This window comes from Anomaloglossus baeobatrachus, chromosome 2, assembly GCF_048569485.1.
Source record: "Anomaloglossus baeobatrachus isolate aAnoBae1 chromosome 2, aAnoBae1.hap1, whole genome shotgun sequence".
NCBI lineage: Eukaryota > Metazoa > Chordata > Amphibia > Anura > Aromobatidae > Anomaloglossus > Anomaloglossus baeobatrachus.
Window position 1 is genome coordinate 675,060,174 of NC_134354.1, and position 24,197 is coordinate 675,084,370.

The 24,197-nt window shown below is 47.9% G+C and overlaps 1 protein-coding gene across 2 annotated transcripts in view; it reads left to right on the forward strand.

Moving 5' to 3' along the window:
- SENP1 (SUMO specific peptidase 1) overlaps positions 1-24,197 on the forward strand; it is a 114,843-nt gene that overhangs the window by 16,687 nt on the left and 73,959 nt on the right. The window contains exons 4-8 of one of the 2 annotated variants that reach the window (XM_075337145.1): positions 1,159-1,228; positions 19,769-19,946; positions 21,366-21,528; positions 22,106-22,209; positions 22,315-22,559. In XM_075337145.1, coding sequence (XP_075193260.1) covers positions 1,159-1,228; positions 19,769-19,946; positions 21,366-21,528; positions 22,106-22,209; positions 22,315-22,559 — 760 coding nt within the window. The remainder of the gene's footprint in view (positions 1-1,158; positions 1,229-19,768; positions 19,947-21,365; positions 21,529-22,105; positions 22,210-22,314; positions 22,560-24,197) is intronic. The other variant, XM_075337146.1, reaches the window with a different exon arrangement.

Sequence of the window (24,197 nt, forward strand, 5' to 3'; positions counted from 1 at the left end):
GCCCACAGGACATGGTTCCAGTGATCCTTAGCCTGCTTGTCTTCAGCAAACTGTTTATGTGCATAATCTTTAAAAGAGGCTTCCTTCTGGGATGACAGCCATGCAGACCAATTTGATGCAGTGTTCAGCGTTTGGTCTGAGCACTGACAGGCTGTCCCTCACCTGTGTAACCTCTGCAGCAATGCCGGCAGTACTCTGATGTTTAGTTTGGAAAGACAACCTCTGGATATGACGCTGAACACGTGCACTCAACTCCTTTGGTCGACCATGGCAAGGCCTGTTCTGAGAAGAGCCTTTCTTTTTAAACTGCTGTCTGGTTTTGGCCACCGTGCTATGGCTCGGCTTCAGGGTGGTGGCAACCTTCTTATAGGGTCTGCCATCTTTTATGTAGAGCAAGAATTCCTGTAGAGCTTCCAGTTACTAGTAGGAGTGTGAGCCATCGCACCAAATTTAACACGCTCTTCATACACACCTGAGACCTTGTTACACTGACTCGCAAGACATCGGGGAGAGGGGAGAATTAATGGCTAATTGAGAATAATTTTAGCTACTTTCACTTAGGGTTTTTTTTTTTTTTTTTTTAGTTTGATTAGTAATAAAACATTTACAGAAATGTGAGGGGTGTACTCACTTTTGTCATATTTCAAACATCAATGCAACACTGTTTCGGCACAGGAAACCCACGACCAGTCTGTGCATTGTGGTCCATTGCAATGCAACAAGCTGGCCGCAGGTCTCATGATCTGAGCCTGACAGCCTCCTAGAAATAAGTGACGCTTTCACGCTTTGGTTATGAGAGCCGCAGCCAGTCCTTGTATTTTGGTCTGTGCATGGACTTCTGAAAGTGCCCTCCTCTATTTCGATATTTGAGGGTAGACAGAGTATGCAGACCTTGTGGTAATTTTTCCTTGTAATTTAGACAGATCATGACACCAATACATTCAGCTTAATCACATAATTCTGGTAGTGATCAGCAACATGTAGGGTTTAAAGCTGATTTGGAAATCTGCAGTATGACAGATTTATGCAGATTTCTTTTCACTTGTCAGTGGATTTTGTATATTCCCATTCAATAGCATTGTATTGTTCTTGTAGAATTTGCCTCCTTCTATGGATGTATATTTAGACTCTGCATACATGCTGGTGTTTGTTTTTCAGACGACCCCTATGCTTCACAGGGATTTTGACAAATCTGTGAAGACTCTTCGTAAACCCTTCTTTATCACTGGTAAGAAGTTTTTGCTTTGTTGTAATTTGTGGTGTGTGGTTTTTTAAAATACTAGATCATGCACAATTGTGTTATCGGCTGTAACCTTATCTTTTCAAATATAGGATTTCCTTGCTAGGCTTAAGGTACCGTCACACTAAACAACTTACCAGCGATCCCAACGACGATACAACCTGATGGGGATCGCTGGTAAGTTGCTAGGAGGTTGCTGGTGAGAGGTCAGTCACGCTCCAGCGATCCCACCAGCAACCTGACCTGGCAGGGATCGCTGGAGCATCGCTACATGGGTTGCTGGTGAGCGGTCACCAGCAACCAGTGACCAGCCCCCAGCCAGCAGCGACGCACTGAAGCAATGCTGCGCTTGGTAACTAAGGTAAATATCGGGTAACCAACCCGATATTTACCTTGGTTACCAGCGCACGCAGCTACACGTGCAGGGAGCAGCGCACACCGCTTCGCGCTGGCTCCCTGCTCTCCTAGCTACAGCACACATCGGGTAAATTACCCGATGTGTGCTGTAGCTACACGTGCAAGGAGCAGGAGCCGGCACTGACAGTGAGAGCGGCGGAGGCTGGTAACGAAGGTAAATATCGGGTAACCAAGGACAGGGCTTCTTGGTTACCCAATGTTAACCGTGGTTGCCAGTGTCTGCAGAAGCCGGCTCCTGCTGCCTGCACATTTAGTTGTTGCTCTGTCGCTGTCACACACAATGATCTGTGCTTCACAGCGGGGGAGCAACAACTAAAAAATGGCCCAGGACATTCAGCAACAACCAACGACCTCACAGCAGGGGCCAGGTTGTTGCTGGATGTCACATACAGCAACATCGCTGCTACGTCACAAAAGTTGTCCATCAGCAGCGATGTTGCTAGCGATATTGCTTAGTGTGACGGGGCCTTTAGGTTCCCTCTTATTGAGGCAAGGAAGAAACTTTAAAGGGAAGCTCAGCTGGATTTCACTCCCCAACTATTTATATGCTTATGTAGTAGGAATTGCTGAACTTTTCTTCACAATACCTGACATGGCTAGTTCATTCCCCCTTTACTGAAAATGTGTTGTGTGCATTAATATGCAAATAAGGCTGAAGATCTTTGTAGATCTGAAGCCTGTTACTTGCTCTATTCTCCTCCAAGCGCCACCTCCTCTTGCTTGACTGGATATTCATTTGCCTGAAGTCACACTGCATAGAAGCTGTCATGCCAGAGGAGGCTGCTCTGGTGGGAAATAGAGCTGGAGTGACAGAGGCTTTAGATCTAGAAATGGCACATCAGCTTAATTTGTATATCAATCCACATGCTGATTCCTCAACGTACTGGCCATGTAAAGCTATTGACTGACTTGTCTTCAAACAGCTACATGCAATTAATAGTTTTTAGGTTGTGAAATCCTGCTGACAGATTCCCTTTAATCTTCTATTGGCCACTATGGACATGAAGTAACAGATACTAGTGCCTCATTCATAATGAATTTATCACCACACCATGGTTATCAATACAATCTGTTGTAGTGTGGGTGTCATTATAAAATATTATCATGTCTAGATCTAATCAGTAGTTTAACAAACAATTTTAGGGCAGCATCAGTGGAGGCACTTATTATAACTAAAGGCACATTTAGGCTATGTGCACACGCTGCGTTTTTTTGACGCTGCGTTTTTGTGCGTTTTTGGCCGCTAAAAATGCACAAAAACGCACCTGCGTCGAAAAAACGCGGCAAAAAACGCACGCGTTTTGCCGCGATTTGGTGCGTTTTTTTGCTGCGTTTTGCTGCGTTTTTGCTCACTGCGTCCTTATGCGTTTTTTATCAGTGAACAAAAAAAAAAGGTCTGATGTCATTTCCTTCTTCAATGTGTTCTTCATTCTCCACTAGTGTATGCAGAAGAGCAGACAGCTGCAGAACTACAAGGCTCAGCATCCTCGATCCAATAGTGTATGCAGGAGAGCAGACAGCAGCTGTCGAACTACAAGGCTCAGCATCCTCCATCCAATAGTGTATGCAGGAGAGCAGACAGCAGCTGTCGAACTACAAGGCTCAGCATCCTCCTTCCAGGACTGTATGCAGGATTTCTTTGCCCCCCCAAAAAAAAAAAAATGACGTGGGCTTCGCCATATTTTTGTATGCTAGCCGGGTACAGCAGGCAGGTACGGGCTGCCCCCAACCCCCAGCTGCCTATTTGTACCAGGCTGGGAACCAAAAATATAGGGAAGCCCTTTTTTTTTAAATTATTTCATGAATTTCATGAAATAATTTAAAAAAAAAAAATGACGTGAGCTTCGCCCCATTTTTGAGTCCAGCCGGGTACAACTAGGCAGCTGGGGATTGGAATCCACAGTGCAGGGTGCCCATGCTTTCTGGGCACCCCCGCTGTGAATTGCAGTCCCGCAGCCACCCCAGAAAATGGCGCTTTCATAGAAGCGCCATCTTCTGGCGCTGTATCCAACTCTTCCGGCTGCCCTGATGCCGGGTGGCTAGCCAGGTAATAATGGAGTTAGGGCTAGCTGTATATTATCAGCTAGCCCTAAGCCCGAAATTCATGGTGTCACGCCAATATTGGACATGGCCACCATGAATTTCTAGTAAAGATAAAAAAAAAACACAACACAGAAAAATATTTTTATTAGAAATAAAACACAACACAATTAGTGACTCCATCTTTATTGAAATAAACCCCCCTCCGCAGTAATCCTGGGTCAGGGTCCCGCGCCGTCCAATCAGGATCCAATATCATCTGATCGGTTTGCTGGAAGGCAAAGCGATCAGATGATGTGTCAGGTTCTAGGGCCTGAAGCACATCACACATCAGCTGATTGTATAAAAGCCGTTTATACAATCAGCTGATGAATCGGTGCAAAAAAAAAAAATAATACTCACTTATGTGCTGATAACCGGCAGCTCCCGGAGCGATGGGGCGGGAGTCTGATCCTGTCCGATCGCTGCAGCAGCTGCCGGTAATCAGGGATGAAGTCTCCTGACGCATCCGCTGATACCGGCCGGGCGCCCGCGTCAGCCCGAGACTCGATCAGCTGATGCGTCAGGTGACTGCATCAGGTGATCCATCGCCAGGTCCTGCAAGCAAGGTCCTGCCCCGGGGAGACTGCACACAGCCGGAGCGGGAGCGGCGATACCGTGACAGGAGCTGGGAGCGGGCATGGCACCGCGAGGCTGCAGACAGGTGAGTATAACTTTTTTTTTTTTTATTCTACTGTTAACTTTTGTTTTCGCAGCCGCTTCCACCTCCTGCCTGTACATGGCGCCGCACGGCAGCATACATGCACAGGACGGGAGATGGACGCGGCGGTGACGGTACCGGGAGGATTCACGCTTCTGTCTATACTGACAGAAGGAATCCTCTTCCTGTACACGTCACTTTACTACCCACCTCCTGCGCTTATAGCTGCGTTTTTGGTCTTAGAAACGCACCAAAACGCAGCTATTTGCGTTTCTCATTGCGTCTTTCAACATCCCATTGAACTCAATGGATGAAAAGCGCAGTGAAAAACGCGGGAATAATTGACATGCTGCGTTTTTGTGGTCACCACAAAAACGCAGCTGAAAAAAAACGCTGTGTGGGGACAGCAAAAATGAAAACTCAGACTTTGCTGGGGAAGCAAAGTCATGCAGTTTTGAGGCCAAAAACGCACCCGAAAAACGCGCAAAAACGCCGAGAAAAACGCACCGTGTGCACATAGCCTTAGGGGTTAAAAGGATATTTCCCAAGATTGAAAGTTTATGTTGGTAAATGCATAATTTACTGATTTAATTGAGTCAGACTGCTGCGCTTTCTAGGACTACTGGAAATTGCCAAGCACTGTACTCTCTCTAAAAGGAGTACAATCGTATTGAGCAGTATAGCCTTGAAACCAGCGCTAGCTGAAGCAAAACTCTTTCGCAGCAGCATTTTGTCTTTTGCCTTACTCTGCTCTTCCCCACTTGCCTCTCCATAGTTTTAAGTACTGTATTTTTTGTACTATAAGACACACTGGGCTATAAGACTCGCCCTTTTTTTTTTAGGAGGAAAAAATAGAAAAAAAAACAGTAAAAAAATGTGGTCATGACACACTGTTATGGGGGGGGTGGGGTCTGCTGCTGATGCTGTTATGGAGGTAATATCCCCAAATTCTGTACTCTTTTATACCCCATTCTGGGCCCCTTCCATGTAGATATGGCCCCCATTGTGTGTGTGTGTGTGTGTGTGTGTGTGTGTGTGTGTGTGTGTGTGTGTGTGTGTCCAATCCCATCCAGGTGTACAGTAATGCCTTTATATACTAAATTTACTAAATGTATTTATTGCCTTAATTTTACAAATGTGATGCTGATCTAACTTTGTTTGGTTTTTCCTCTGCACTAGAAGCAAAGTCTCCCATATCTGAAGAGGACCTGCAGTGGCGTAATGAAGAGGTGCGGCTCTGTGCTGTTCTGGCCCACCCCTCTTCATTACATCATTGCAGGTCCTTGTTCAGCTACAGGAGACTTTGTTTCTAGTGCAGAGGCAGGTCCAAACTGAAAGCAATGTGAGCACTCAGCACAGAGACTGCGGCTGTGCTGTGAAGGTATGCCGTGCTCTGGCCCGGACACTGCAGTGATCTGCACTTCCTCCGGGCCAGACATGACTGCAGCGGCCCCCTGCTCCTGCCTCATAAACAGCGGACACAGTCTCCCCAGCCTCTGCAGGAAGCCGGCAGCTGGAGCTCCCACGTGTGTCCGCTGTTTACATTAAACAAGTATTGATTTGCTGCTCCTCACACCCGCTTCTAGGCACTGACTGAAGAGAGCAGAGAGAGGTGGGCGGGGAGCAGCTAATGAATATTCGCTTACTTTAAACAGCGGGTACACGTGGTTTCTCCAGCCGCCGGCTTCCTGCAGCAGAGACCCTCCCTGCCTCCTGTGATACCACTCCACAGCCCCTCCCTCCCCACAGCTCCCTACCCCGTAGGTACCCCACTTTGACATTCAGACCATAAGACACACCCCACACTTTCATCCCAAATTTGGAGGAAAAAAGTGCGTCTTATGGTCTGAAAAATACAGTAAGCAGCTGTAGCAGATATACAGCGTGTGAAATAAGTATTGAACAAGTTACCAATTTTCTAAGTAAATATATTTCTAAAGATGGTATTGACATTAAATTCCCACTAGATGTCTGTAATCCATCCCATCCACACACAGGCAAACCAAACAATAAGGTCTAGAAGTTAAGTTGTGTGAAAATTAGAATGGAAACAGGGAAACAAAGTATTGGACACATGAAAAAAAGAATGGTGCAATTAGTCATAATTCAGTTGGTTTCACTACTTTCCATCAGTAATTAGAAAACAATTCTGCAACTTGGTGAAAAATATCAGCTGGTTTAACTGATGCCTCGTTATCAAGGTGCCACACAAGAAACATCTCAGGATGGGTAAAAACAGTGAGCTGTGTCAAGACCTTCAAATAACTTTAAAGTATGCATTAAAAAAATATGTATGTATGTATGTATGTATGTATATAATATATAATATATAATATATATTGTGGGCTAAACAGTCAGATAGATATACGTTTAAAAAGTCAGAGAAACCTGCTGGTTAAGGCCAGGATATTATCCAGCCATCTTAATGTATAATGGACATAACCCCAGTAAGCAAATCTGATCTATAAAGTCTTCAGTATTTAGTCTAAATGAACAAAACATGAATATATAGAACTAATTTTCAAACAATAGTACCGTATTTGTCTCGAATATTAACAGAGCCCAGCTAGAGTAATATCCTAGATTATACATGACCCTTAATCCTTGGGGATACTTGACCACAGAAGACAACTTGACCTGGACAATCGCATGGGGGATACCATACTCCCATGAAATCTATGATGATATCTGTGTAAGCTAGCATTAGCCATGATCGTAAGGAAAGCTAAATACAATGGTTTCTAACCTCATAAGTTTAAAATCTACCATTTCTTTTTCGCTCCTAATTGGGAGACCCAGACAGTGGGTGTATAGCTACTGCCTCTGGAGGCCGCACAAAGAACTACACTTAAAAGTGTAAGGCCCCTCCCCTTCTGGCTATACACCCTCCCGTAGGAGTACGGATTCCTCAGTTTTAGCTTTGTGCGCAGGAGGTCAGACACGCACGCATAGCTCCATTGTTTTTAGTCAGCAGCAGCTGCTGACTATGTCGGATGGAAGAAAAGAGGGCCCATACAGGGCTCCCAGCATGCTCCCTTCTCACCCCACTGTATGTCGGAGGTGTTTGTAAGGTTGAGGTACCCATTGCGGGTACGGCGGCAGGAGCCCACATGCTGATTCCTTCCCCATCCCTTTTTACAGGGCTCTGGGTGAAGTGGGATTTACTGGTCTCCAGGCACTGAGACCGTGCTCCATCTACAGCCCCTGGAGAAGATGCTGGATGGAGCGGAGTACATCAGGGACATGGCCCTGCTTCCTCAAGGTACTCTGTGTCCCCGTGCATTTGGCGCTCACACCGCAGCATGCTGGGTGTTGTAGTGCGCCGGGGGACATCAGCGCTACGGCGCTTGTGCCATGGCCTCATTCAGCTTCGCTGAAGCAGGCACACTTCTGGGAATCGGTCGCGCCGGCCGCTGGGACTGCGGCGCGGCTGGCACTTGTGGTGCGCCGGGGACTTCAGCGCGGCCCGCGCTTTTACGGCGGCCGCGCTGATAACTCGAGTCCCCGGCTTTTGCGGCCTGCTTCCGTTCGTTCCCGCCCCCAGACCTGCCAGTCAGGAGAGGGGCGGGACGCTGGCCACTTCTGGAAATCGGTCACGCCGGCCGCTGGGACTGCGGCGCGGCTGGCACTTGTGGTGCGCCGGGGACTTCAGCGCGGCCCGCGCTTTTACGGCGGCCGCGCTGATAACTCGAGTCCCCGGCTTTTGCGGCCTGCTTCCGTTCGTTCCCGCCCCCAGACCTGCCAGTCAGGAGAGGGGCGGGACGCTGGCCAGTGCATCAGCGCCGAGGGCTGGAGTCGTTTTTACATACTCCAGCCCTCACAATCGGCACAGAGGGGACACTGTTTCCCGCACTTTTGTTTGGGAACTCCCACGGACCGCCCCTCTCCACAGACGCCGGCAGCCATTCCTGCTGACACGCTGAGCTGCAGAGGGGAGCCGGGGAGACCCAGACAAGGAATTCTGCGCCTCTTACCCGCTATTCAGCGGGCGGTAAGCAGCCCTCAGGGCTCACCCCCTCTTGTGCCAGTAGTATTCTTAGTATTTTGTTTCTACAAATACTTGGTATTACATAGCGCTGGTCGCCCTTTGGCTATAGACTCTCTCACATTGCAGAGAGCCAGCAGCATGTCGTCCGTAAAACGCAAGGGTGCCAAGGCACAGACATTATATGCTTCCTGCACCGCATGTGGGACTTTTCTACCAGCAGGCTCCACGGACCCCCATTGTGTGCAGTGCTCGGCCCCTGCGGCGCTTGCACAGTCGGGACCTCTGCTGGACGTGACCCAGGGTGTACCACCTGTGAATGCTGTCCAGGTGACAGGAACTGAGTTTGCAGCTTTTGCTGACAGAATGTCTCTCACTATGTCACAAATTCTTGACACATTGCGAGCTAGGCCTGTACTTCAGGCCACGGACACTGTGCAATCATTGCCCCCTGGTCCCCCTCAGCTCCAAGCTCCGGGACGGGCATATACACCTCAGGGTGAAGACTCTGACTCGGACGATGGCCCCGGGCAGCCTAAGCGGGCTCGCTATGACGGGCCTTCACATTCATCTCAATGGTCAGGATCCCAGCGAGATGAATCTATGGGTGATGAGGCGGACGTAACTGATCAGGATTCTGATCCTGGGACCGCTCTCAATCTAGATACACCAGATGGTGACGCCATAGTTAATGATCTTATATTTAACATCAATAAGATGTTAAATATTTCCCCACCAGCTCCTCTTGTAGAGGAGTCAGCTTCGCAGCACGAGAGAATCCATTTCAGATACCCTAAGCGTACATTAAGCACTTTTCTGGACCACGCTGACTTTAGAGACGCAATCCAGAAACCCCACGCTTATCCTGAAAGGCGTTTTCCTAAACGGCTTAAAGATACACGCTACCCTTTTCCCCCTGAGGTGGTCAAGGGTTGGACCCAGTGTCCAAAAGTGGATCCTCCAATTTCCAGGCTTGCAGCTAGATCCTTGGTTGCAGTTGAAGATGGAGCGGCACTTAAAGATGCCACTGACAGGCAGATGGAGCTCTGGCTGAAATCCATCTATGAAGCGATTGGAGCGTCATTAGCGCCTTCTTTTGCGGCCGTATGGGCACTCCAAGCTATCTCAGCCGGGCTTGCGCGAGTCGACTCAGTCACACGTGCATTTGCCCCGCAGGTAGCACCATTGACCTCGCAAATGGCGGCATTCGCGTCGTACGCGATTAATGCTGTTCTTGACGCTACAAGCCGCACGGCAGTGGCGTCAGCCAACTCCGTTGTTTTGCGTAGGGCCCTGTGGTTGAGACATTGGAAAGCAGATTCTCATTCCAAGAAGTGCTTAACCAATTTGCCTTTTTCTCGTGACCGATTGTTTGGAGAGCGTTTGGATGAAATCATCAAACACTCCAAGGGTAAGGACTCATCCTTACCGCAACACAGACAAAACAAACCCCAACAGAGGAAGGGTCAGTCTGGTTATCGGTCCTTTCGAGGACCGGGCAGGTCCCAATTCGCCTCGTCAAAAAAGACTCAAAAAGACCAGAGACGCTCAGATTCTTGGAGGTCTCAGTCACGCCCAAAAAGGACAGCCGGAGGAACCGTTGCCAAGACGGCGTCCTCCTGACTTGCGGTCTCCGATTCCCACACCCGCGGTCGGTGGGAGGCTTTCCCACTTTGGCGACATTTGGCTGTCACGCGTCAAAGATCGTTGGGTGAGGGATATTCTGTCTCACGGGTACAGGATAGAGTTCAGTTCTCGTCCGCCAACTCGTTTCTTCAGAACTTCTCCACCACCAGACCGAGCCGATGCTCTGTTGCAGGCGGTGGCCGCTCTAAAGGCGGAAGGAGTGGTGACCTCCGTCCCTCTTCAGGAACAAGGTCACGGTTTTTACTCCAATCTGTTTGTGGTCCCAAAAAAGGACGGATCGTATCGACCCGTCCTGGATCTAAAGTTGCTCAACAGACACTTAAAAGTCAGGAGGTTCCGGATGGAATCCCTACGCTCCGTCATAGCCTCAATGTCTCAAGGAGATTTTCTAGCATCAATAGATATCAAAGATGCGTATCTCCACGTGCCGATTGCACCAGAGCATCAGCGTTTCCTACGCTTCGTCATACACGACGAACACCTACAGTTCGTAGCGTTACCTTTCGGTCTGGCAACAGCCCCCCGGGTCTTCACCAAAGTCATGGCAGCAGTAGTAGCTGTTCTGCACTCGCAGGGTCACTCGGTCATCCCGTATCTAGACGACCTGCTTATAAAGGCACCCTCTCAAGAGGCATGCCAACACAGTCTGAAGGTGGCACTAGACACTCTCCAGAGTTTCGGGTGGATTATCAACTTTCCAAAGTCTCATCTAACCCCGACCCAATCTCTGACTTATCTTGGCATGGAGTTTCATACTCTCTCAGCGATAGTGAGGCTTCCACTGGACAAGCAGTGCTCGCTACGGACTGGAGTGCAATCTCTCCTTCAGAGCCAGTCGCACTCACTGAGGCGCCTCATGCATTTCCTAGGAAAGATGGTAGCAGCAATGGAGGCAGTCCCGTTCGCGCAGTTTCATCTGCGCCCTCTACAATGGGACATTCTACGCCAATGGGATGGGAAATCGACGTCCCTCGACAGGACTGTCTCCCTCTCTCAAACTGCCAAGGACTCTCTGCGTTGGTGGCTTCTCCCCACCTCATTGTCACAGGGAAAGTCGTTCCTTCCCCCGTCCTGGGCAGTGGTCACGACGGATGCGAGCCTATCAGGGTGGGGAGCGGTGTTTCTCCACCACAGGGCTCAGGGGACGTGGACTCAGGAAGAGTCCACCCTGCAGATCAATGTTCTGGAAATCAGAGCAATCTATCTTGCCCTGCGAGCCTTCCAACAATGGCTGGAAGGCAAGCAAATTCGGATTCAGTCGGACAATTCCACGGCGGTGGCGTACATCAACCACCAAGGGGGAACACGCAGTCGCCAAGCTTTTCAAGAAGTCCAGCGGATTTTGACGTGGGTGGAAAGCAGAGCGTCCACCATATCCGCAGTTCACATCCCAGGCGTGGAAAACTGGGAAGCAGACTTTCTCAGTCGCCAGGGCATGGACGCAGGAGAATGGTCCCTTCACCCGGACGTGTTTCAACAGATCTGTTGCCGCTGGGGGACGCCGGACGTCGATCTGATGGAGTCACGGCACAACAACAAGGTCCCAGTTTTCATGGCACGGTCTCACGATCACCGAGCGCTGGCGGCAGACGCCTTGGTTCAGGATTGGTCGCAATTCCGACTCCCCTATGTGTTCCCACCTCTAGCATTGTTACCCAGAGTTCTCCGGAAAATCAAGTCCGACTGCCATCGAGCCATACTCGTCGCTCCAGATTGGCCAAGAAGGTCGTGGTACCCGGATCTGTGGCATCTCACGGTAGGCCAACCGTGGACACTACCAAACCGTCCAGATTTGCTGTCTCAAGGGCCGTTTTTCCATCTGAATTCTGCGGCCCTGAACCTGACTGTGTGGCCATTGAGTCCTGGATCCTAGCGGCCTCAGGTTTATCTCATGAAGTTGTTGCCACAATGAGACAGGCTAGAAAACCATCCTCAGCTAAGATCTATCACAGGACGTGGAAGATATTCTTAGCGTGGTGCTTGGCTCAAGGGTTTTCTCCCTGGCCATTTGCATTGCCAATTTTTCTTTCCTTCCTGCAGTCTGGGTTGGAAAAAGGTTTGTCGCTTAGCTCGCTTAAGGGTCAAGTCTCCGCGCTATCCGTATTCTTTCAGAAGCGCTTGGCACGGCTTTCTAAAGTACGCACTTTTCTCCAAGGAGTTTGTCATATCGTTCCTCCTTACAAACGGCCATTGGAACCCTGGGATCTGAACAAGGTTCTCATTGCTCTCCAGAAGCCGCCTTTCGAGCCTTTGAAAGAGGTTTCCCTTTCTCGGCTTTCACAAAAAGTAGTTTTTCTTGTGGCGGTCACGTCTCTTCGAAGAGTGTCCGAGCTAGCGGCGTTATCTTGCAAATCTCCCTTCCTGGTGTTTCACCAAGACAAGGTAGTACTGCGTCCAATTCCGGAGTTTTCTCCCAAGGTGGTTTCTTCCTTTCATCTCAATCAGGATATCACTTTGCCATCTTTGTGTCCGCATCCAGTTCACCAATTTGAAAAGGGTTTACATCTGTTGGACCTGGTGAGAGCACTCAGGATTTACATTTCTCGCACGGCGCCTCTACGCCGTTCTGATGCGCTCTTTGTCCTAGTCGCTGGTCAGCATAAGGGATCGCAAGCTTCCAAATCCACCCTTGCGCGGTGGATCAAGGAACCAATTCTTCACACATACCGTTCTGCTGGGCTTCCGATTCCATCTGGACTGAAGGCCCATTCTACCAGAGCCGTGGGTGCGTCCTGGGCATTGCGGCATCAGGCTACGGCTCAGCAAGTGTGCCAGGCGGCTACCTGGTCGAGTCTGCACACGTTTACCAAACACTATCAAGTGCATACCTACGCTTCGGCAGATGCCAGCCTAGGTAGACAGGTCCTTCAGGCGGCGGTGGCCCACCTGTAGGAAGAGGCTGTCTGACAGCCCGTTCATGTGGTATCTTTTTACCCACCCAGGGACTGCTTTTGGACGTCCCACTGTCTGGGTCTCCCAATTAGGAGCGAAAAAGAAGGGAATTTTGTTTACTTACCGTAAATTCCTTTTCTTCTAGCTCCAATTGGGAGACCCAGCACCCGCCCTATTTGTTCTTAGGGTTTCGTTTTTCGGGTGCACATGTTGTTCATGTTGTTTCTTAAGTTCTCCGATCTTGTTATCGGATTGAATTTGTTTTTGAAACTGTTATTGGCTTTCCTCCTCCTTGCTTTGGTACTAAAACTGAGGAATCCGTACTCCTACGGGAGGGTGTATAGCCAGAAGGGGAGGGGCCTTACACTTTTAAGTGTAGTTCTTTGTGCGGCCTCCAGAGGCAGTAGCTATACACCCACTGTCTGGGTCTCCCAATTGGAGCTAGAAGAAAAGGAATTTACGGTAAGTAAACAAAATTCCCTTCTTTATTTATCTTTGAATTTCACTACTGGAGAACCTCTGATGCTGGAGTGGAAACACATCAAGTGATTTTATTCAGTCTTATCTGAGAGATTGTTGAGTAAATTAAGTTTTATTACAGTAAATCTGCCCGAATGACTGGGCCCACAACACTTTTTTTCTTCATCGTTTCTATGGGAGACCCAGACCATGGGGTGTATAGCTTCTGCCTCCGGAGGACACACAAAGTACTACACTCAAAAGTGTAGCCCCTCCCTCCGAGCATATACACCCCCTGGATAACCAAATATAGCCAGTTCAATGCTTTGTGTTCAGGAGGCACACATCCACACATGCATTCTCATCTGATTTTTCATTTTTGGAAAGAGTTTGAAGAAAAGCGGGTCCAAGCCTGGACTCCCGGCATGTCCCTTCTCACCCCACTGTGTCGGCGGTGTTGTTAAGGTTGATTTCAGGGCTGGAGCCTTACATGCCACGCTCCTTCACCATCCCTCGGGCTCTGGCTTGAAGTGGGAGCCAGCACGGTTCTCCCTGCCTTGCAGGAGACCGGTCTCCATCCGCAGCCCTTTCAGGATCCTGCCGGACGGAGCACTCATCCCTCAGGGACCTGGCCCTGCGTCTCACAAGCAACCACGGATGCCAGTCTATCCGGCTGGGGAGCAGTATATCTCCACCACAGAGCGCAGGGCACTTGGACTCCGTCCGAATCAGCCCTCTCGATCAATGTGCTGGAAATCAGAGCTGTGCTTCTAGCTCTTGGCCTTTCACCAAGTTGGCGGGCAAGCACATTCGAGTCCAGTCAGACAACGCCACAGCGGTTGCCTACATCATCCACCAGGGCGTGACACTCAGCCGCCTGGCAACGTTGGAGGTTCAACGCATCCTTCAGTGGACGGAGGATTCCAGGTCCACCACATCCGCAATCCACATCCCAGGCGTGGAAAACTGGGAGGCAGATTATCTCAGCCGTCAAACCGTGGACAGCGGCGAGTGGGCTCTGCATCCGGCAGTCTTTCGGTCAATCTGCCGCACTTGGGGCACTCCGGAAGTGGATCTTCGCTCCCACGATCCTCAGGCCTTTGCAGCAGACGCGCTGGTTCAAGATTGGTCCCAGTTTTGTCTGTCTTAAGTGTTTTCCCCTCTAGCTCTTGCCCAGAGTCCTGCGCAAGATCAGAATGGAGGGCTGTCGGGTCATTCTCATTGCTCCAGACTGGCCCAGGCGAGCTTGGTACCCTGACCTGCTCCATCTGTCCGTTGAGGTGCTGTGGCATCTCCCGGACCGTCCAGACCTTCTCTCACAAGGTCCATCTTTCCGCCAGAATTCTGCGGCTCTCAGATTGACGGCGTGGCTCTTGAGTCCTGGATCTTGACGACTTCTGGTATCCCTCCTGAAGTAATCTCCAATATGACTCGGGCTCGGAAGTATTCCTTGGCCAAAATCTATCACTGGACCTGGAGAATTTTCCTGTCCTGGTGTCACCCTTCCGGCCATGCTTCTTGGCCTTTTCCTTGCCGACCCTCCTGTCCCTTCTACAGTCCGGTCTGCAGCTAGGACTATCCCTCAAGGGACAGGTCTCGGCTCGGCCAGTGTTGTTCCAGCGGCGTATCGCCCGGCTGGCTCAGGTGCGCTCCTTCTTACAGGGCGCATCTCACATCATGCCGCCTTACCGGCGGTCTTTGGATCCCTGGGACCTTAATCTGGTCCTCACGGCTTCCAGAAACCCCCCTTTGAGCCTCTTAGGGAGGTTTCTTTGTCTCGTCTTTCACAGAAAGTGGTCTTTCTAGTGGCCATAACTTCCCTCGGGAGAGTCTCTGATTTGGCTGCACTCTCTTCGGAGTCACCTTTTTTGGTTTTTCATCAAAACAAGGTGGTTCTCCGTCCGACTCCGGACTTTTTCACTAAGGTGGTTCCTCCTTCCACCTTAACCAGGACATTTCCCTGCCTTCCTTTTGTCCGGCTCCTGTTCATCGCTTTGAAAAAGCGTTGCATACTCTGGATCTGGTGCGGCGCTCCGGATCTATGTGTCTCGCACCGCTGTTCTTAGGCGGTGCACCTCTCTTTTTGTGCTGACCACAGGTCGGCGTAAGGGCCTCTCGGCTTCTAAGCCGACCCTAGCTCGTTAGATTGGGTCGGCCATTTCCGATGCCTACCAGTGTACTCGAGTGCCTCCCCCGCCGGGGATCAAGGCACACTCGACCAGAGCTGTCGGTGCCTCTTCGGTTTCAGGCACCAGCCTACGGCTTAGCAGGTCTGTCAGACTGCCACTTGGACTAGTCTGCATGCCTTTTCGAAGCACTACCAAGTGCATGCTCATGCTTCGGCAGATGCGAGCTTGGGCAGACGCACCCTTCAGGCGGCTGTCGCCCATTTGCGAAGTTAGGTTTCGCCTACTTCTCAGTTTTCTGTTTATTCCCACCCATGGACTGCTTTGAGACGTCCCATGGTCTGGGTCTCCCATAGGAACGATGAAGAAAAAGAATTTTGTTTACTTACCGTAAATTCTTTTTCTTATAGTTCTGTAATGGGAGACCCAGCACCCTCCCTGTTGCCTGTTGGCAGTTTCTTGTTCCGCGTGTTATCACCGGCTGTTGTTGTAGACAGAGGCTCCGGTTGTTCCGGTTCTTGCTTTATCTCTACTTGTGGGTGGCTACTCTCCTTCAGCTTTTGCACTAAACTGGCTATATTTGGTTATCCAGGGGGTGTATATGCTCAGAGGGAGGAGCTACACTTTTGAGTGTAGTACTTTGTGTCCTCCGGAGGCAGAAGCTATACACCCCATGGTCTGGGTCTCCCATTACGGAACTATAAGAAAAAGAATTTACGGTAAGTAAACAAAATTCTCTTATTTTACAAAACTACTTGTCTCAGTATAACATATATAATATTACTAACTACTTGTCTCAGTATAACATGTATAATATTACTATAGCAGGGCTCTATTAATCTCAAAGACACATAAGGTACTATTTAACTATATATACGAGGGGCCGCTGATAAGTAATTTGGTTTTACCCAGAAAGAAACGAGACAGGATGAGGAAACTACATTTATTCCACATACTTTCCACTGATGTCAACACACTTCTTACTACTTACACTGGCATTTAAAGTTTTGTAAGCCTAACAAAAAGGATTTCAGTTGTGTCTCAAACCAGGCATCCGTAGCAGTCATGGCAGCAGAAATGGTGTGAAATTTGGTACCCTTGAGGTGTTTCTTTACTCTGGAAACAGTTGATAGTTGGAGGGAGCTAGATCTGGTGAATAAGGTGGTCAACCAGCTTGAAGCCCAGCTCTGCCAGTTTTGCTGTGGTCTCTTGTGCAGTGTGAGCGGAGGCGTCGTCTTGCAGGAACAAGATTCCCTTGGACAGCTTGCTGTGCCCTTTGGGCTTCAGAGCTGCCTTCAATTAGTCCAAAAATTCAATAATACAGTGCATTGATGGTGGAACCCTTTTAAAGGTAGTCCACTAGCAGCACACCCTCCTTATCCCAGAACACAGATGCCATCACCTTAGTGGCTGATTTTTGCACCCTGAACCTTTGAATGAGAACCACTGTGCCTCCACTCTTTTTTTTGACTGCTTGTTTTCAGGGACATACAAATAAATCCATGTCTCATCCATAGTGACCAGTCGATCCAGGAAGTTCTTATCAGTCCGGAAATGCAGACAAATGGACCCGGAAGTGTTCACTCTCATGCTTCTCCGATCTGTTGTCAAATATTTGGTGACCCACTTTGCAGATAGTGTCATGTCTCATGTCCAAATGTTCATGCATAATGACACAAACACGTTCACGCGAAATCCCCATGATGTCTGCTATTGCTTTAGCTGAAATTCGTTGATTCTCCAGTATGAGGTGGTGCACAGCATCGATTATCTCCAGAACATCAACCAAACTGTTGTCAAGGACGTTCCTAATCATTGGTGCTCAAGTGGCCCGTTTTAAATTTGGCAACCAAATTCTTAACAGTGGAATATAAAGGGCATTGATCCCCAAAGTCTGTGACATATCACCAGGAATATCCTTTGCGGACTTTCCTTGCAGAAACAAGAATTTTATCACTCCTCTGCTCTCAGTTGCTGTGAATATCGCATTAGACACCGCCATTTTATGTTAATGAACACTGTTGCCATAAACAACAAACACAAAATATTGAAAACCTATATTAGCCACATAAGGCTTTCATGTGATGTAAAAAATCACAAAGGCAAAGACTTATCAGTAACCTGTCAAATATCTATATGTTTTGGTTATGTTCGTTCAGACAAATGTTCGTCAGAGTTGCTTACTGCGCTTCTTGCGCCAGATATACATTAGGATGTTTGGAGAAGAATATCCTGGCCTTTACCAGCTGATTTATTTCACGGAGTTCTTGAGCTTTGTATCAGTTGGTATTAGACGGTTTAGCTCACTAGGGACTACTAGGGTCAGCCGCCGGGCTGCCATTTGCGATAGTTAGGATGCCAACCTCAGTTTTTTGTTGGCTATTTTAACTATCTTTTTAATACATATCTAATTATTTTAATTTTTTTTTCTGTGAAAAACTTATTCTCTATATATTTTTTATCTATTTATATCTGTGAGTTTCTCTTAAGACCTTCGAAACCTTTGCAAATTATTTCACCATGAACCGCCCACGACCAGTTGCGCTTCCCAAAATTTCAGAGACATGGAAAGAATTGTCAAAGAGCCAAAGATTACCTGTGTAGCGCTACTGAAGACCTGGAATTAGCAGGCACAATTATTTTCAAAGAAAAATAAGTAATGCACTCAGCCTCCATGGCCTGTATGCATGCTCACTACGCAAATCTCCATTCATCGATGAAGAAAAAGCATGGTCAAGTGCATTTTATTTGCTCAACATTTAACAAGCCTGTGAAATACTGGGAGAATAGAGGAGACCGAAATTGAATTCTTTAGAATCCATAATGCACACCATGTTTGGATGCGAAGAACACTGCATATAACCCCCCCCAAAAACACCATACCAACAGTGAACTTTGGAGGTGGGAACATGATGGTGTCAGGCTGTTTAACATGCTGCACTGTCAAATGTCATGTAATTGAAAAGGATGAATGAACAAATGTATTGAAACAGTCTTGATGATAAAAAAAACACCCAAAGCAAAACCCAGAAATACCTGCCATCTACCAGTATAATAAACCTGAAACTAGGCTGGACATTTCAGCAAGACTATTCCTAAACACACAGCCAAGGAAACTCAATTGGTTTTAGGCCCCTTTCACACGTCCGTGAAAAACCACGCACGTTTTTCACGGACGTGTCAGAGGTGCGTTTTGCCCTCCGTGACCCGTGTTTATGGGCTACGTGTGTTATCCATGATAACACACTGAGAACGGGAACTTTCAACTCGCCTGTCCCTGGAGTCGCTGCCCGTAGTGCTGAACTTCGGTCTCCGGTCCTGCCGACTCCCCGCTGCTGCTGCTTCCGGCCGCAGTGAAGTGAATATGCAATGAGCATAATGAGCGGCGGTCGGCAGCAAGTGACAGCAGCGGCAGAGACAGGAGGGCAGGAGAAGGTGAGTATTGGGTTGTGTTTTTTTTTTTTTTTTTTCTTCTCCTCGCAGACAGATGTCTTTTCTCTGGAGCTTGTCACACGGAACACATCCGTGTGGTCTGTGTGTGACACGTTTGCGTTCCGTGTGACACCCGTGATGCTGGAGAAAAAAACGGGAATGTCGGCGTGAGAAACACACGGACACACGTAAGTACGGAACGGACACACGTTCCGTTCGAAAATACTTACACGTGTCCAAAACATTAGGAATACATAGGTCCAAGTGTGTACTGTCTCCGGTACGTGAGAAAACTGCCAAACGCGTACCGGAGGCACGTGCGTGTGAAGGAGGCCTTAGAGAGAGAGAACATAAAGCTGCTAGAATGGCCCAACGAATCACCTGTCTTGAATCCAATAGAAAATGTATTGAAAGAACTAAAGCTGAATTCAAACTTGATGATATGAAGAGTTTTTTGTGTGGAAGAATGGGCCAAAATCATACCTGAGCAATGCATGCAACTAGTTTCTCCATACAGGAAGCATCTTGAAATGGTCAGGCTTTTGTATGGAGTATATAATAAATTTCAGTAAACATATTTTAATTTTTTTTTCTTCCCCTGTATAATTTGTCCTCATTACACATTACTAAATTTGTTGACATATATGGTTTGATTTTGGTGAATTGTTTAAAATTCAATACTTCTTTGATCCGATGTATTACAAAGCTTCATATACTCACTTATATCATTGATTTATGACAAGTTTGTTGAAATGACTGACCACTTAACTGCAGAACAGTAAGAATTTGAATCCATTATTGCCTTTTGTAATCGTGTGCTTGTTTATCAGCTCTTACTTCAGAGGTGCCAAAGCTTGAGAAAAACATGGCTGTTGCAGACCACACTAAAGTCGCACAGTCTGCTAAAGTTAAACAGAATGGCACCAGTCACTCTAATATTATCCCTGCACACTTCACGTTTATGCAAAAACCAGCAAGAAACACAGAAGTAGAATCGCGGAAACTAAGGTATGCTTTACCATATGCACTACTCACAAAGTTATGGATATTTGGCTTTTAGGTGAAATTTTTGGAAAATGTAAAATATCACTGTAGCTTGAACTTTGATAGTGTAGGGCATTTAAGTAAGCGCATGCAATGATCTCATTTAAAACAATTTTTTTTTTTTAAACCAAAGCAAACACTGGGGATATATTAATCCTGAAATTTCACCCAAAAGCCAAATATCTCTAACTTTTTTTGCTTTATTTACTGTATTCCTCCTGCCATGTATATAATACCCATCCTTGTGTAGATGTCCGCCATCCCGCTATATGCTGCCATCCTGCTATATGCCGCCATCCCGATATTTGCCCCCTTCCTGCCTATGCCAGCAGCAGCGCGGCTGACCTGTGTGGAGCCGGTCACCGTTCCCTGCAGCATCGTGATGTCCTCCTGTCTGCCGCCCACTGATTTGTGTAGAGAGCGGTGAGCACAGCTATTACTTCATTGCTATGCGCACCACTAGTCTCCACACACAGCAGCGGCCGGCAGACAGGAGGACATCATGATGCTGCATTCAACAGTGACCGGTGAGTATACTTATTCACTGTGCCACGCGTTCATGATGATGCCCGGGGAGCAGTGAATACAGCCGCACATGATCACTCCAGGCTGTAGTTGCCAGGGGTAATCACGCAGGCCGGCTGTTAATTATGCACAAATTCCCCCGCCCATCATCCCGCCCACCTGTCAGCATTGGCTTCAGCGCTGAGATGGGCAGGAGGATGCATATGAAATGAGCGGGCCCACGTGGTCAAGGCAGGCGCTGCTACAGCCTGATCATGCTGCCGATAACCCGTTCCACCGCAGCACCCTCATTCCTCGCAGCCGTGCCCTACATTCAGACTATAAGACACACCCCCCACTTTCCCCCAAATGTTGAAGGGGAAAAAGTGCGTCTTATAGTCCGAAAATACAGCATTTTTTTGGCGTGCATATTTCAAGATTCGTCCTAATGCTTTAGTTTACAGATTTACTGGTTTCACTTTTCGGGTGCGTGCCCACGATCAGTATTTGTAGCATTTTGCATGTAGCATGCTTCAGCGGCGTCCAAACGCTGCGTTGTACAGTACAAGCATATTGGGCGGGATTTCTAGAAATCCCGTGCCCACTGTTTTTTGGGGGTTTTTCTCTACAGCAAACACTGACCTGTGGTGAGTCTTTCCAGACTGCAGAATGGCAATTGTTTGCTGCGGAATTGCCTGCATCCTCCATAGGGAGAACACAAGCGAGAGACCGCAGCACACTGAACCCGGATCGTAGCTGCAGTCTCCTGCGTTCACCTGCGGAGGAAACGTGTGGCCCCACAGGTCAGGACCTGATCGTGGGCACATACCCTTACAACTACAACACGATCATTAAATACTTGTTCAATTTGTTTTGCAGCAGAACTTTAAATGCAGCTGTAGGAAAGACCAATCACACAATTGGTTTTGCTTTTGAAAAATCCTTTCCAATTAAAAATGCTGCAAGTTTATCTTCATGGAGTGGGGCTTTTCGCCGGAGCCCAAAGAAGGTTCAGAGAAGACCAATAACTACAGTAGAAGAAGTAAGTTGTGCAGTGCCCTGAATGCGTCAGTTTGATTTTGTTTTGTATAGCTACAAGTTTTGGTGGGTGTAGCTTTCAATTACAAAGTGTCTGTGTGTGTCTGTGTGTGTCTGTGTGTGTCTGTGTGTGTCTGTGTGTGTCTGTGTGTGTCTGTGTGTGTCTGTGTGTGTCTGTGTGTGTCTGTGTGTGTCTGTGTGTGTCTGTGTGTGTCTGTGTGTGTCTGTGTGTGTCTGTGTGTGTCTGTGTGTGTCTGTGTGTGTCTGTGTGTGTCTGTGTGTGTCTGTGTGTGTCTGTGTGTGTCTGTGTGTGTCTGTGTGTGTCTGTGTGTGTCTGTGTGTGTCTGTGTGTGTCTGTGTGTGTCTGTGTGTGTCTGTGTGTGTCTGTGTGTGTCTGTGTGTGTCTGTGTCTGCTAATCTGTTTCACTGGAGAAGCTTGGGTATCGATAGTGAGCAGAGACTTTATTAGGCTGAAGGAGGGTCCGGAATAAGATATTTTGAAAATGGCCAATTTAGACTAGACCACCTACTTTAAGCAGGTTGTCAATCGATATTAAAAATTTCAATTTGCTTTTTCTTAGTGTCTCCGTGCAGAGGAGAAAGAATTGTATAGACAATTGATTCAGGTTGTAACTGGAAAAACAGTTTTGTCCACCAATTCCACGTCTTTTCTTCCTCCAGAAATGTAAGTTTTTCTTTTTTTTTTTTTTTTTGTCACAAAAAATGAAAAGTTCCATCTGATCATACACTTATGTATTTACATATTTTTTTTTCTTCTCTTTTTGATAAGATCACGGAGATTAAGTTCGAGTAGTGCATCTGGTCAGCCTGGTGCATCAAGTCTGAGTTCTTTAGAGCCCTGCACTTTGGATGTGGAACCTACATACCAGCCCAAAATTAGTTTGGTTCCAGAGAAACGGACGACAGCGCCACTTTCTGTTGATACCACTTTCAAACTTACTTGTGAGAGCAGAGACGTTACCAAGCACCAGCTTCACAGAGCGCCAAGGCAGAGTGCTCAAGAGCCAGTTAAAGGTAAAAGCAATGGTTAACATTTATTCTATGGTCACTGTGGAGTATACGGACTGACTTTAGCATAAGGTATCTTAGTGAATCTGTCCCTGGACTATGGACCTATAGTTTAAATCTTTTTAAATATTAATGGTGAAACTGAGCTATTACCATACCATCACTTCCTGAAGTACATTTACTCCAAAAAATAATAGTAAAGTTCTGAGCTTCTTTTTCCTCATGATTTTTCTTCCGATCACCGTATGAAGAAAAATGCTCATTCATTAGGTGAAATCTTTTAATATGTGCAAAAGAGTTATTCTCAAATCTCATTGTCCTACTTAACCAGGACTTGCACTGCCGAACAATGGCAACCCATGTGCACTGAACCATCCTTTACAGAACGATCATCATGTGTCGGGAGTGTGGTCTGCCTATGTTAAAGGGAACCTGTCAGCAGAATTTTCGCTATCAAACTAAAAGAATCCCCTTCTGCAGGTCCTGGGCTGCATTCTAGAAAGGTTCCTCTTGCTACTGGCCCCCCTTTCAGATCTAAATAACTTTATAAAATATTACCTTTTTCTATGGTAATGAGGTTTGCTGGCCCCGTGGGCAGGCTGTATTTCGTCTGTTATCCCCCCTCCTGCCGCTGTTCGCCGTCTCCCAGTGTTCATTTACATAGATGAGGCCGCCGCCCACATCTTCCGCAGTGCTCCGGGAGTCTTGCGCATGCGCAGTGGCACTATCACGGGACTGAGCACTGTCTTCAAATCGCGAGCGCCGGTGGTGTTGCGCAGGTGTGAGATTATGGGCTGTTACTTGGATGACTCAGGTGATTACGTTCACAGTGCCACCCATAGTCTCGCAAACCTCATTACCATAGCAAAAGGTAATATTTTATAATGTTATTTAGCTCTGAAAGGGGGGCCAGTAGCAAGATGAACCTTTCTAGAATGCAGCCCAGGAGCTGCAGAAGGGGATTCTTTTAGTTTAATAGCGAAAATTCTGGTGACAGGTTCCCTTTAAAGGGAACCTGTCAGCAGAAAGTTCGCTCAAAACCTGAAAGATTCCCCCTCTGCAGCTCCTGGGCTGCATTCTAGAAAGGTCCCTGTTATTATTGTGCCCCATGTGAGACCAAAATAAAGAGTTTATAAAGTGGTACCTTTTTTGTATTCCGTGTAAATGTGACACGGGGGCGGGCTTTCTGACGTCCGTTATTCTGCCCCCTGGTCCTGTATGCCTTCCCCCATCGCTCCTTTCCATAGCTGATGCACCGCCCACTGCTCCAGCCATCCCCGCGCATGCCCAGTGCCAGTCTCACGGGACTGAGCAGTGTGACCGCTGGTGACGTGTGCGCAGGCAAGTGATTATGGGCGGGGCTGTGATTGTTATCAGCAAGTACCCGCCCATAATCTCGTGAGCGCGCAAACCTCACCAGCGGTCAGACTGTGCTCAGGGTAGATGCTAGACTGTATGGGCTGCTTCCAGGAATGACGTCCCTTTTGTCACGTGATAGTATTTTGAACACGCCCCTATCACGTGACAAAAGGGACATCATCCCTGGAAGCAGCCCTTACAGTCTAGTGCCCTGAGCAGTGTGACCGCTGGTGAGGTTTGCGCGCGCACGAGATTATGGGCGGGTACTTGCTGATAACAATCACA